The sequence below is a fragment of the Mesitornis unicolor genome, unplaced genomic scaffold (assembly GCF_000695765.1).
Source record: "Mesitornis unicolor isolate BGI_N332 unplaced genomic scaffold, ASM69576v1 scaffold21453, whole genome shotgun sequence".
Classification (NCBI taxonomy): Eukaryota; Metazoa; Chordata; class Aves; order Mesitornithiformes; family Mesitornithidae; genus Mesitornis; species Mesitornis unicolor.
In genome coordinates, this window is record NW_010174243.1 from 70 (window position 1) to 15536 (window position 15467).

Here is a 15467-nt window from a genome sequence, read left to right on the forward strand (position 1 = left end):
TGCTGCTGCCGAGTAGCGACAGCTACAGGAGGAGTCAACAGGTTTTGGGATTTTTAAAGGGGAATTCACTGGGAGGAGGGGTCAGACGGCAGCGCTGCCGCCCAGCACAGCCCTCGGCCACCTCTACACTGCCTGACTGGCCACAGCCACCGCTGCACAGGTGACCTCCGAGCTGTGCTGCTGCTGCCAGACCTGAAGCAGCAGCTCCCCTCTGCTGTCACCACATTAACAGCAGGTATTTCCACCTGAGAAGCATAATAAACGTGTAACGCAAATATCCGAGTGATTTTCTTCATGGCATGAAGAAAGGTCAGAGACAAAATCACACTATAAATGCTTGGGTCTGAAATAGTTTTCCCACCCATTTTTGACTGGCATCTGCCCTAGACTGAAGTAGTGCAGTAGGACACGTGTTGTTACCTGACACACATTTGACAGGTTGTGGTCTGCAGTACTGCAGTGTCTCAGTCGGAGGATGTTAAAATAAAGCCTTATATTCAACAAAATTTACAGGAAGAGCAACACACGATCTTCAGAGAAAGACGTACCTGTAATTGGAGGCTGCTTGCTCCCAGCACAGAGATGAGCAGCAGCCGGTGGGGCTGGAGGCAGAGGGAACCAGCTCCTGCTGCTGCCCCGCCAAAAGCTCCTTTTCTGACTCACAGTGACAAGCACAATTAGATTTGTCTTATGTAGCCAACGAGGTAATCCTATTAATGCCCCTAATTCAGATAAAAGACCATGCAGTTGCAAAGCGATTAAAATACAAAGTGAGAGCGAGCTTTTTATTCCAAGGATGGGGATTTTAATAAGGAGGGTCCACACCACTGTTTATCATTGCTGCAGAGCAGTCCTGGATCAAAAAGATCCTCGCCAGCCACCCCATGGCAGCTTTGGTGCCAGCACTGCACCCCAACCCACCCCTCAACATCTGATGGGGTGCCTGCCAGGCACAGGCTGCTGGAACAGATCCAGCTTTCCTTAACCCTTAGGGTAAGTACTTGAAGTGCACAATTCTTACCATACATTAAAGCAATAAATAGTAGTAAATTGTCATGAATTACATGCCACCGCTAACTTAAAATATTTTATTTTAATAAAAGGAAGAAATAGAGTTCAGAGAATGAGTAAGAAGCCTGCAGTCAGCATAGCACTTCAATGGCAGGGAAAAATTGAACGTGTATTGCCCAGCGCCTGCCTTCAGTGGGTGAACCAGACTGCAGCAGGTGCAGAGAGGACTTTCTCCTCCAGCTGTGGTCAGACCAGCTAAGTCATCTTTGGTACCTACCCTGCTCCTTCACCAGGCTCCCTGCAGCATTCAGCGCACCGCTGGCACAGCCAGCACTCAGGGCTGCCCATAGCACGGGGCAGAGCCCCCCTAAGCCCCTCTGCTGAGCCCCAGCTCCAGGCCCCACAGCTGTGAGCAGGCTTCTCCACAGCAGTTCCTTTGCTTTGCAGCTGCTGCCCACAGCCTTGGCAAAGCCCCAGAGCACCACCACTCTCCTTCTCAAGCAAGAGGAGGCTGAAGGTATGGTCCCCTGTGGTCTCTGTTGGTGTCACGGAGCAAACCAACGGTGATCAGCAAGACCAGGCACTAGACCAAAGCATGGCTCTTACCCAGCCATCATGCACTAAAAGGGTGGGTCTTTTCCCAAGAGGTAAGTACAGCTACAAGTCTGACTTTTCCCTGCATGCTCTACCTTTTAAATAATCTACTTCTGTTTAGTTTTGGGGTTTTTAAAAATTATTTGTTTTTAAAAGTTACTTATTATGAAACACATTAATGGACTACTCTGCTGCCCCACCCCCCAAGCAGCAATGAAGAGTATATATAAAGTGGCAACACATCCAATGGTGGATTCAGGGCACCCACTTTTATTTTGAGCCCGTGTCAGCCAGTTGCACAGCTGCTTAGACACAAGGAAAAGACAAAAGAAGGAAAATGCAGAAATCTTTTTTCCTGTTCCTGAGGAATAACTGGCACCGCAGTAACACCGCAGTCTTGGGTATGGCCCTGGACCTTCCTTGGGACAGGGTGTGCAGGGCTGTTATGAGGGAAGCACTCCAGGCCAAAGCAGGTGGAGCTGTTGGGCATGCACCATGAGCAATTACATTATACACAAACTGTTTGCATACATCACTACCAAAGATATTCCAGCTAGTGCAGCTGATCAATCGCAGCAGCAGCACTGCAGGAGCAGTGGCCTCAGCCAGAGGAGTTGCAAATGCATATTGAGCACGACAGCTACGTTAGTTCCAAGTACTATATAGAAACCATTCCAGTTTTATACTTGAGTAAAGTTCTGAATTGCAATTACAATATAAATAGTAACACTTAGCAATTCAAATTTAAATACATACTGTGTTCAACCACCAGATAGTTTTTAATGGCAAACTGTCTTCAAGTACAATGAATATTTCTGCTCTATCCACTGTATCATTTATAGTGGAATTTTTCAACTGAATTTTTCAACAATTCTCTTTCAGACTGCATAACAGAATCCTCCTCCTTCATCTTAGGCAACTGTAATTTGCATTTAGTCAAAAACCATGCAGCAGTCTTGTCTAGAGAAAGACCTCAGCTGAAGGGTACATCACCTCTTGAGACATGGGGATGGCTAGGAATTTCATGGCTTTTCTTCCATCATTTACTCCCCATTTAATTCCAGCAATAACTGTCTTAACACTGTATCAACAAAACATAAGCTATGTTGTACCTCTTTTAGCTGGCCTATAAAAAACTGTTCTGACAAATGGAGTTTTCTTTACTTTTACTTGAAAGTTTGTTTTTTATGAAACCTTTGATTCACAGAGCTAGAAGTCAAGATTTCCTACCAGCTGGCACTCATGTGAAATACACTTGCAACCAAAAGGTAGGTATTTTACCTCCAACTAAAGGATTCAGAACTTAATGCACCATTTCAAAGCCCTGACACTCCTGCTCCCCCCAGTTTTCAAGCAGAATTTAAAACTGGAAGGTAAGAAAAGGACCTTGAAGAAATCAAGAGGCTCCAGTAACAGAAATTAAATCCTCTGAACAGTTTCTTAGGTTCCAGTTACTCACTGCAGCTGGTGTATATACTTCTAATGGTGTGCTTTACCTTTACTTTCTGGATGTATTTAAAGAAACTCCAGCATAAAGGAGCACTGAGCTTTCTGAAGACTTGTGCAGGCCTTCTCTTCAGAGGCAGCACCATGCAGAACCAGCTGAGGTCCAAAGCTCTTCAATAAACACTTGCAGAGCTGGACTGACCCGCACTGCCTCAGGGGCACCACCTGCACATCCAGAGCAGTTGGCGGTTTGCTGGTTGCTGTTAAGAACTGAATCTAAAGGCATACTCTAAATTTGCCTTTTAGCCTTCCAGGAACTTACGTGACTTTCACTTCTTACAGGTTTATCAATCTTAATTTCTTGAGGGTTCAATACAAAGCTGAAATAATAGGCTAGAGAAAAGCAAGCTTCTCAAAACAATCATGGGTACATCTATTTCATAGCTACTTCTTCTGCCTAGCCCCTCCCAAATGTAACCTGAAAAGCAGTAAAATCTACACAGTTTTATTGCAATCATACAAGGGATACATCAAGGGTCAAATACAACAAATACTATGATGCAATTTTACATTTATTTAACTACAGTTCAAAGCACAAATTTACACATTCTAAATACACTAAACATCTAATGAAGTCACACTGGTCTCCCACTGACATTTGATATATCTGGGCGAAAGACAATAACTTTACAAGACTTTTCTAACAGGAATCCTTAGTATAAAAACTGTGTACTTGTATGTAAACTGTTGAAGAACCCAAGTGATGGGTTTCCATCTCCACTAAGTCATCCATTTTGTTGCATATTTAAACGCTCAGGGGTTGAATGAACTTGATTTTAAATTTGGACACCATTATCTAAACCCTCCCACCCCCTGGTGAATTGTAGCTGTAGCTTGTTTTGCCTGGTCCCCATTACCTATTACTATTTTTTCAAGTTTTAAAGAGAATGAGTTGAATTCAAGATTGTTCCATTTCTTCCACACTGGAATGTTGACCAGACAAACTACAGACTTGCAACTGCAGGTCTAAATGAAGCGTTAATGCCTGTTTAAGCTGCAGTGGAAAAGCGGTCTTCTGGGCTCAGCTGAATGCAAGAAGGCACAAAGAAGAAGTTCTTCATCAATGTGTCTGAAGCAATTCCAGCATCTTGCATCTCATCCCTGCAGCAGAAAAGGATCAGAGTTGTAATAAAGTGCTTTCATGTACAATTCCACAGCAGAAACCAGCCTTGAACATTGCATTTGAAGTCCACCACCCCTGGACAGGCTGGCCCCTCTCAGCAGAAGGCAGAATCAGCTGTGCAGGTGCTGGGCAGACACAGGAAGGCCGTGACTCTCCACTGGCAGCAGTGCAGGGCCCTGGCTGCCTCAGTATTGGAGCAGCTCACCCAGCTCTCACCATCACAACAAAGTTACTGCCCTTCCTGCCTGCAGCAACAGTGCCAGCACTGCACACAAGCTGCAGCTACTAGTATCAGGAAAGCTCAAAGGTTGATGTCAAACAGTAAAAGACTTTGCAGCTACCACTAAAAGTCACAGCTGACATTAGGTGTCTTGCTTTCCTTTGTCAACCTTAAAGCAAAGGTAGGAATTTTATCACAGCTCTTGGTTTAGTCTCAGCAAAGTCAGAAAATAGTAAAAAAAACAACCCTAAACAAAGAACAAGTCACAAACTACAAAGGCACATCCTTGCATTCAGTTGCATCTCCTACATTTGCCTCCAAATATAATTCATATTTGGCTGTAAGCATACACTCCAGAAGGAAGTGAAAACAATCCTGCCACTATCAAGAGCATTTTCTTACCAGTCACTGAAAGACATCATGTAGTAAATCAGTGGCCTCTGATAGTCGTTAAAGGTGGACTGTTCCCCTAAGGTACCAGAACCCATGTTGTCAAAGATCAGCCAGTCTCCAACGCTCAGCTCAGGAAGAAGACAGTTTTCCACAATTTGATCAAGCTCATCACAGGATGGACCCCAAAGGCTGCTTGCGAACAGAGGCTCATCTTCCTTGTATTTCTATATGGAAATGACCCAGATAATTCAGACTTCAGTATATTGAATGAGAAAAATTTCAAATACACAAAATAATTTTATAAATAATATATATACATATGAAGTGTTAAATACCTATAAAAATAAGGATAATAAGGACTATCTCTGAAGAAAACAGAAAGACTCACCTTGTGAACCTCTGGGATAGTATTCAGTTTCTCAGACAATTTACTTGCAAAAGAACCATAAACACCATCATTTATGTAGTATGTAAATATTGGTTCATCATCATTCCTGGTTTGCTCCACTGGAAGTAAAAAAGAAGTTGTCTTGCATGCATTTTTTGTCATAAGTAGTCCTTTTGCAATCTAACTTAAGTCAACTGCTTTCTCCTGACAAGGGGGTTCCATATATACTGGAATGGGAGAATTACAATCAGACTAATCCACATGAGACCAGATTATAAATTCAGTTTTAACATTCAGTGTGAGGCTTCATAAAATTAATACTTTCAGTAATAATCACACTCTTAAGAATATCAATAAAATTTCTACTGTAGCAGAGAGGCAGCTCACTCCATGTTATGTAGTACAGAAACAAGAAGTGCCAAGTAAATGTAACAAAGAAAAGGAGATAAACAGATAACATATGGTCAGAACCCAAAAAGGGGTTACAATGCAAGCATACAGGAATGTATTCAATAGATGCTGAGACAAACCAGTCTGTCCTGACTGTAAGGGGGCAGTTATCTGTACTGATTCATAACATGTAAAAAATAATTAAGACTCTTACCCCCAGAAGGAAGAAGTTTATCACCCTCAACAGTCTTCTTTGCGATAATGTTAACTGCTAGTGTAAATGCAGATGCAACGTAGTAACATCCAGGCTCTGCAATCACATTCACACCAGATTCCTTAGGAAAGTAGACATCCAGCAATGGCCTGATGACATGATTAACCTAGGAAATTGAAGCCAGAGGTAAGACCAATGAAACACAGTTTATGTGTATATCACACACCCACACTCTTTTGGTCAGCAACAGTTCTTACAGCTTACTCTGTTCCCCTATTCTCTGACAAGTACCCTTACCAGAGGGCCAAAGTTTATGGAAGTATTTAACAAGATAGGCCATTCTGTTAAACACTGAAGACTGATACTTACGAGTCTAAGTACTAGACAGTCCCTCCTCCCAGCCAAAGTTCAAAGTTATGGTACACTCAAAATTGCACAAGTAATTGCAAAGTTTGTCCAGTACAACAGATAATGTAAAATTACATATGAATCCAGAAGAACAAGGAAAGGGTCTTTTTGTGTTGAGTTTTGAATATTGTATTAGAAATTGAATTATATAATACTGATGTTCAAATCTTAAGCCAGATATCTGAAGATTAACAGTTATCTTGGACAGGTAACAGAAAAGTTAGAACTAATAAAAAAGGCCTTAACTGTTGTTAGCAACTTTTCATCAAATCATTTTCACTGTCCTACATTCAGGGTGTGTCTTTAAGACAACATAACAGTGTAAACAGGTTATTCTGCTTTATGTGCTACCGCACCCTAAAGATCCCACTTTGTCCAAATCAGTATTAAGAGTTTTATTTAAGGCTAACCAAAACAAATATAAAAGCAAGATCTTCAGTCTTCAGTTCTAAAGCCAAGTACCAGAAACTTTCACACAGTAGCAATGTGGCTTATGATCCAAAGCATGCTAAGCAATCCTGGCCCAAACTATGCAAATAGAGTAACCAGTTGGACAATGGGTCAACTGCCAAAAAATTAATTACTACTGTTAAGGTGGCTTAGTATAGTAATTTAATCTGTGAAATGCTTAAGTCGGTATTCACCCAATATGGGCAGGATTAAAAAGATACCATCATCACCTCCAAGGACTGATTGCACTACTGTATCACTACTACTGATAAATAACATAAAATCAATTCTTTGGATCTTGATTACAGTCTAACATGGAATTCAAAATAGGTTTCAGCTATCCACGTTAGCTGCAGTTTGAAGGTTAAACACTTTACTTCCAATACATTGCATACCTCTTCCAGCTGAAGTTCTGAACCTGTGAAGCCTCCACCAATATCCAACATGTTCATCTTAAAGCCAAATTCTTCCTGAAACGCATAGGCAGAACATAAGTACACAGACAACTGTAACTGTAAAAATATTTTTTGTTGCTCCTTACTATGGTTGTTTTCAATGCACTTATACTTCTGAGCATATTTAGCAATGTGTGTCTAGTGACAGAGTCACGGTACAGTAAAAATTAGTATAGCTCCATTAAACCTGGCAGTAATAGCATTGGGATATCCAGAGAGGCTGGTTACACAATTCTGAAGTAGAAGTCCCACAGCAATGTCATCTCCCATCTTGTGGCATTTGTTATACTCAGACAATATTTGCTGAACAGGGTGGTGAATTCTGACAACAGGAAGTTTTAGGAATTTACAAATATGTATGATGCAAGTCTTTTGATAGTGCTTGTGACAAGAGTGCTACAATGAATTTCCACAAAGATCAGTGAGGACTTCAGTTTTCTTGCCCTCCATGTGTTACCAGTCACAGGCAATGCACTAACTGCAGTAGCAAGAGTAAAAAGATTTGTAATCTGCTCTATGTAGTTTAAGATCTTCTCATTTATACAAAGACACAAGTTCAGAGAAGGGATTTTTTGATTTTGCAATATGAGAAATACACATAGAACATGTAAGACTCACATAAGTCATCTTGAAGCATCCAACAAATCCATTCCCCTTCATCCAAATTTAGATATTCCTGCACCCCAATACACCACCTTTACTTCTTATAATAGTTAGTAGTTAGACTCAGAAATCATGTGCACCAAGGTAGTGGTTACATCATGATAAATGTCAGCACACAAATGTTTAATGTTTTAAAGAAACTTGAACACGTCAACTGTGTACTTGCAGGACTGAGATTTGAATTTCAAGAAGCCTTTACAAAAAGTGGAAAACAAATTTTTTATTTTAAAGTACCATACAAAGCTACTGCCTGTCAGTGGGACAGTATTCTTTAACCTTTGTCCAAAATTAGGATTGTAAAGTTTGTTTTACCACTACTACACATCTCACAACAAAATATTTAGTCCCTTTCTGTAAGTTTCATTTCCTACATTGATATATGTTGGAAATAATGTAGTTGGCTTGTTGGTATGATTAGGATAGAATGGATCCTCTACTGTAGCAATTGCGTGTGTGTATTGTTCTACTTACAGCCATGTCAAACACACACCGAGCATCAGATAAAGCATGAATGTAGGTTTGCAGATCCTTGCAAGAGCCTGAAACATGAAATCTGAAAGAAATAAAACCACAGTTATAATAACACTGAACCATGCAGCTTTCAGACCAAGCAACTGTTTCAGCATCTGAGACAACAATGGAAGTATTTCACTCCCAAGTGGCTCAAGACAAGCTTGGATGGTAATACAGGAACTGTGCAAAGAATAAGCTCAGATGATGATTGCTTTCTATTCTTCTGGATTTGTATTTGAGGCCTGTCTTGTTCTTAATGCTAAAAGTGTCCTACAATATTCTCATCTTTAAGAAGAGATTCACCGAACCTTTCAGTCTTCACTATCAAAGTGGTTTAATTTGTTCTTCAGTGGGTGCCCATGCTAACACAATACCTGTATACAGTCTCCCCTCTCTCATCCTACTTTGTATTGCCTTGACCATACACGATCTTCTCCCAGGTCATCCACTTCTCAAAGCTAGAGCTGTACTGTGCACACCACCTCTCTCCAACATTTGGAAAAGGGAGAGGGTGAGGAAAGGTGTGTCCCACTGCCATCCTGTTCTGAAGCCTCTTCACACCAGGCCAGGTCCTAGTTCCACAGCAAGACTGAACAGAGCAGATGATACTGATGAAGTACTGATGCCTCCCATGAGCTCTTGAATCTCCTAACATTCTTTGTCCAAAAGATTTAAGTAGTGCCATAATACTGGTGGCAACTAAGGTGCTAAAACAAGTGCCAACATTCTCATGGGCTTCCTAAGGATTAGTATGGTCTGCTGGTTCTGGACAGACCATGCACATACTCATCTGAGCCATGCTGCTCTTTACTCAAAGTCTATTTACTCCTTTAATGAATGTCATTTTGTGGCAAAGGTCCCTTTTAAACTCACTTGCATGAATTCACATGGAGATTTCTTTCAAGTTTTATTTTTTTTAATAAAGAAAATGCAAAAAGCTATGTGACTTTGTTAAAGTTAGTTATTATGTAAGAAATACATTTTCTCAGTAGTATCACCTAATTTTAAAATACATTTGTAATTTGTCATGATCAAACATTTACGCTTCAATTTAACATCGATGTCAAAGATTCATACCAAAACAATTGTGGTTTAAACCCTCAAATTCTGGCTTCTATCTGAAATACTATTTTTACTGCCTTGATGACCCACATTCTCACTTGTTTGGTTGCTTTCTTAAAACATTCATAAACATTGGATACATCAATAGCTGAAGGTAGACAGAACAGAGACTTGTGCATGCATTTTTCCTACACATAGTAAAATTTGTGTGCCAAACTCCAAATTAAAATACCATAGATCATTTGTGAGCTCTTAGAACATTAGGATTCACTCCCACCATCTGCAAGACAAAAACTCATCTGAGTACTTTTTTTCTCGATATGATCAAGTGATACAGGACCTAACTCAGAAATATCAACCCCATGTTCATCTTGTTCAAAGTTTGTCCAGGCTATCCCATGTTTTACTATACTGATCTGTCCCACTGTTTATTGCTGGAAAAATACAAGTCTAGTTACCACAGAAGTTCAAGAGTACAGCTAAGAAACAGGAGATACTTCTAAACTTTGTTTTTATGCTGACAAAAGGATTTCTGATATTCTGTTTCAAACTGCTTTGATGTCTGTTTCATACTTTTCCATACTAGTTTTTGCTTTGATATTAGCACTTTGCTTGCAAACAAAGCCACAAGAACTTAAGATCCAAGAGTTGCTGGGATTTTTTGGCTTATTTTTAAGCCCCTGTAAAATAGCACCAAAAGGGAGAAAAAGAAAAATCTTTTGTATTCTAAGCCTTGCATACATCACACAAATATCTGATCAGCCAGCAGAGAACAACGAAGTTACTCACTTAACACCAACTATTTGGACTCCCAACTCCTTAGCACATTCCATGAGGTGCCTACAGTTCTTCAGGGTGGTGCCAAACTTCATAGTCATCTCCTCATCAGCAGTAATGTCTTCTGTGGCAATGTGCAGTAAGAGCCTAAGAGAAGGGGAAGATGATTGGGGCAGTTGGTTTACATCATCAGCACATGTGAAGCCTGAAGACTGTCAGAAGTGTGTTGATTATGTTGTCAGTGCTCCAGCTCCATCGATGGATGAGTCAAGTGAACCTAATAAAAACAATCCTGTACAGAGAAAAAACTAGCAATTAGGGGCTAAAACATGGAGCCAACAAGGACAAGGGATTTCGAAATGCAGCAACTAAGACTCTTTTGTAGCAGCAAGAGTCTGTTGAGTGCTGTAATAAAAGAAAATATTACCTTCTGATTGAATATACTTCCTCATAAAACCATTAAGACTGTAATATGCTTTTCCCATTTCAATCCTCTTTTCTAGCCAAGAGGAAGAGTGCAGAGATCCCCTTTCAGTCAGTCACGTATCACATTTGGGTAAACACAGCAACTGGAGAACACCAGGCTGACACACTGAAAGCACACCCTGGCCACCCTCCTTGGACTGGGGATGTGGTGTCTACGCCCTGTGCCTTCTTCCAGGGCACTTGTGGAGCCAGGAGGCAACAAGTACCATCTCTTACAGTCTTACACAATAAGACAACTTCCTCCCTCCTGCCAAAGCCTAATTCTGGGTAGGTCTGGCAAACTGCAGTGCCAGTTGTGGACAGTTTGCTACATTTAAGTAACACTTAAGTGACAAAGGCACATTCAACGCTAAGTCACCTAGAGGCATAGTCCCAAAACTCACAAACTTAAACTACTGTCCACTAAGAAAGCCACTGGCTTCCTCCTCCCCCCCAGTAAAAAAAAAATCAGTTCATAAGCCACATAGTAAACTAAAAGCTGTCATGACATGCACAGAATGCACAGAACACATTCCAGCTAACAGAGATGCAGAGTGTGAACAAGTGATGAAAGCCCTGCAATGAAACAGTTATTTACAAGCATGAAACAAGCAAAACTTAGCCTATCCACTACAAAATGCATTGGCAAAACTTCCCAAATGTCTCATGATGTGCCTAAAATGTATTTCATAAAGAAAAAAAAATCCCAAATTCTCACACAGGTTGCCCAGCAATCTTGTTAAATTTAATTTATGCCACTTCATTCATCTTGAGAAACTGCAAACCAGCCTCTCACTTCCTCTTGCTCCACTAATACTCACTCCTGCTCAAGAAATTCGTAGTCAAATGATATTTTGTAAAACACTTGGAAAGAGTACTAGGTATAACAAAAAATGTTGGAAGTTAAATTCTTTAAAATATAAAAAAAAATCAAATCTGTAATAGCATGGTTTATAACCTGACACAATGATTAGACAAAGCTATTTCTTAAAGAAGACATCAACGTTAAATTTTATTGTTACAGCAGCATTGTAAGTAAAGATTCTTTTAGTGCAAGCCACTGTGAGAAAGCATCATTCTGATTTCTAGAAGTTTAGTAAGATCTCTCTTCCTAGGTCTCAGTCAGAACAGGGCTAGAGGATGATGAGCACATTTGGGTTTTTTGTTTATTTTTAAGGAAGCATTGATACTTATAAAAACCATGCCTTTACTGGAGCTCTTAGGACACCACTGACCTTAGCAGTTACCTTTGGATTTCTGCAGGCAAATTTTATTATAAGGAAATGAAAGACTAAGCACTCCTATCTGACATTTCTTTCTTAAAAGGAATCGCAATCATTGAAGTTACTGAGACTTCCAAAGGCAGAAACATCAATTATAAAGAGATCCCCCCCATTAGACTTTAGTGCAGAAAGTAACAAGAGTTTTCAGAAAACAAGGATTACCACTTTCTAAACAGAATTTCCTCAGCTGAAGAATAATTAGCTTTATCTACAAAAATACAACCTAGCTGTAACAACCACACATAGAAAAAACAAGTATATATAAAGGCTTTGACATTTTGAAACTATGCCAAGGAAGAGAAAAAAAAACCAACACTCTCATAGTTGCTACTTCAGCATCAAAGTTTTAATGACCTGAATAAGAATTCTAATAAACAAGCAGACAGATTGCTACCCAGTAGGAGAGCTGGAGATCAGGTTTCTAGAAAGTGCAGACAGCAAATTACTGTTCTTTTGTAGAAATTTATTTTCTTGTCTTTGGTAAACAGAAACTTTTTGAACTACGAGACCATGGGATCCTTGAAGACAAGTGAAGAGCTTATATTGCTTCTCTCTACCTCATGAAACTCCTTCATTCTGTCTCCCTGCTTTACAGTTTCTCTGGCTCAAGAAAAACCTGCATCCTAACTTCTCTTGCTGTGTATGGTACAACAGGCATTATCTTCTAAAACAGACTGTTAGAATCAAGGAAATGAATCAACATGGAAAGTAACAACACACTAAAACCCACCAGTGATAACTAGCAAAATACTAATGACATAAGAGATACCTTTAGCATTTCTAAGGCCTTCAAATGCATGGAGTATGTCAAGGCCAAGATTTTACATACAGAATTGTTTATCATAAGATAATGTTCTTTGCACAGAAAGTACTCTCTAGTATGCAAAGCACTGACAGGTTTCTGTAAGGATGAACTGTAAACACTCAACAGCAACATTAGCTCTTGAAGTAGTCTAAAGAGGAAAAAAAAGACAACCAAAACCAAACCAAAAAACCCAAGCCACCAGGTGGGTTGAGCAGCATTTCCAGATACCGAACTCAGAATCTTCCCAATTCTACAACTATGGCCACAGCTTTGGGAGAAGACTGACACATTAATAAGGACTGTCTAGAACCAAGGGCTCGGTAAAGGATGTCAGAAATTCAGCTTCTTTGTGTGCCAAGATGACATTTGTGGGAAGCTATACCTCATTAATCACTGGAAAGCGCTGTAATATTCATTCAGAAATACTTTGGCCATGGTCCATACCTTTAAGCAATCTGGAGTCGGAGCTTATGTGAGGGATGTGACACTTAAAGACATGAGCAACTATGAGTCCAAAACATACCATGATAAATAAGGTAATTTTATTGCTGCCAATGTAACAACCAGAACATCAGCTTTGATCGCTTCTCTACAGACAGCATCTGGGCCAACACTGAAGTGCCTAAAAATAGAACTGGGATGAAACTTCTCACTGTTTTAATAGTGGGGAAGTACCTGCAGGCACATTGAATAGACTTGAACAGCATGCCCAAAGCCTAGCTGGGACTTGATACACACACATTTGCTGATAGTCTCAGCCCTGACTTTAGCTGAAGCCATTGACAGCCAAACAGAAAACCCTGAAAAAAACACTGGAGCCACAACAGAGCAGGAGGAAGATGTACTTGCATGTAATGAGGTGACAGACTTCTGAAGTTTCATCACTGAAATCTTTATATGAAGATTGCCCTATGAAGTCAAAATGCAAAATTTCTCCCAAAACAAGGGCCTTACTATCATGTTAGAAAGCCAAGACCCAGTAGGGGAAAAGTTGCAAAAAAGCTACCTTCAAAGGAGACAAGAGAAGAGAAAAATAGACATGAGTGAATTTCACTAAAGAAGCTGTGTATCTTGCTTGCAACTCAACAACCAAACCAGAATACAGGCAAAATTAACTTTCTACCACATAAAAGCAACACCTGAATTTTGATACTTACTTAGCATTTGGATGGTTACGTGCAATTTTCTTCAGCTCAGTATCATTGTCACAAGTCATGATGTTTATCCCAGCTTTCGCTGCATACTTTATCTGAGAGGCTTGCTTGCAAGGATTTGTATATATAATGTTTTCATGAGAAATGCCCAGGTCTTGTACCAGTGCCATTTCAGACTGAAAAACAACAGCAGACCATAGTTTGACAGTTGAGTGCATCTTTAATGAATTTTTATCAAATGTGCTCTAAATACTGTACTAAACAGTCCAAATACTCTAAAAAGAAAACTATCTGCTCCTTCCAGGGTAGAAGTATGGGTTTTCAACAGCCAGTGAACAACAACTCATGGGTATGGCATATTAAGGCTGGATGAAAATAAGGCACACAGATATAGAGAAAATTAAAACTTACTTTACTGGAACATGCAAATCCAACGCCAAGGGTTCCCAAAATTTCTAGTACACCTGGAGTAGAATTGCATCTTACAGGATAAAACGGTTTTATTGGTGCCATCACATTCTGCCATTGTATGTTCTTCTTTACAAGCTTTCCAAGATCCCCAACAAAAAATGCTCTTTTTCCAGTCTAAGAAAAGAAAAATGGGAAAATAAAGTGTCTGAAATTGTGTGTTTGCTGTCAAAGCATAAACAACCTATGAAACAAAGTCTTAAAGAATTATGTAAAGTTTCTTCATCCTGCTATTAACTTTTAGGTTTGAGCTTGAACAATCCTGTTTTTACTTTCACCTAGCAATTTCAACTAGTTTAAAAAAAAAACAAAAAAGGGGAATACCTACCACTTCAGAGATATTACGAATGCTATTTTGTTAATATTCTGGGATTCCTGAACAAAAGATACTACTTAGATGTCAAATACTGATTTTATCTAAAAATACAGAATAGGTTACAATTATCTTTGAAATTTGTATTTTCAGAAGTCTGCAACTTTTTGAAGGAAGAAAATCCCCTGGGACAGAAGCTTCCACAGTCTCAACATAATTTATAACTTATTATACAAGGAATAAAATCTAACACACTACCATTATTTTAACATTTAGCTAGCTAATAGCTCATCTTATTGAACATTTGTTTGATAGTATTTTAATTCAGGAAGTCAGGTTTGAGACTGTTCTCCACATCTTATTAAGCACAAAGGTCAAACAATTTCAAGAACTCAGTGTGCTAATGTTGCAGAGTCAAGTACATCATCTTTAAGAAAATGTACAGACACTTTTCTGGAAAGTGTTAACAGTTCCCCTTGTTCATCTGTTATCAAAGTCTTCCTCAACATCCATTCATAATGTGGATGTAGTGGATCAAAATCCAAATGGATCATTCCTTATTTGTTATAATGTACACTCAGTAGAATTCCTGTATACGGATGGCCTACTGTATATTAATTAAAGACCATCAAAAAATATATGATCGATCTGAGTTAAGACTTGACACCAAATGTTAATTCTAGCACTTTTGCAGATATGAAACTATGTTGTGGCTTATTGTATACAATGTCTTTATTTCTGTTGAAAAAACACAAATAGAAATTCCATCGGGTGGAAACATACTGACCCCCTGTACGGGTCACCAGCAAGAA

At 39.5% G+C, this 15467-nt stretch overlaps 1 protein-coding gene across 1 annotated transcript in view; it reads right to left on the reverse strand.

Annotated features, from left to right (window-relative positions):
- Positions 1 to 3542: 3542 nt before the first annotated feature.
- AZIN1 (antizyme inhibitor 1) overlaps positions 3543 to 15467 on the reverse strand; it is a 21044-nt gene continuing 9119 nt past the window's right edge. Inside the window, exons 3-11 of the mRNA XM_010180989.1 lie at positions 14286 to 14459; positions 13878 to 14050; positions 10180 to 10314; positions 8287 to 8368; positions 7093 to 7167; positions 5840 to 6005; positions 5236 to 5354; positions 4857 to 5071; positions 3543 to 4212 (exon numbers count right to left, since the gene is read on the reverse strand). Of these exons, the coding sequence (XP_010179291.1) occupies positions 4101 to 4212; positions 4857 to 5071; positions 5236 to 5354; positions 5840 to 6005; positions 7093 to 7167; positions 8287 to 8368; positions 10180 to 10314; positions 13878 to 14050; positions 14286 to 14459 (1251 nt within the window). The 3' untranslated portion in view covers positions 3543 to 4100. The remainder of the gene's footprint in view (positions 4213 to 4856; positions 5072 to 5235; positions 5355 to 5839; positions 6006 to 7092; positions 7168 to 8286; positions 8369 to 10179; positions 10315 to 13877; positions 14051 to 14285; positions 14460 to 15467) is intronic.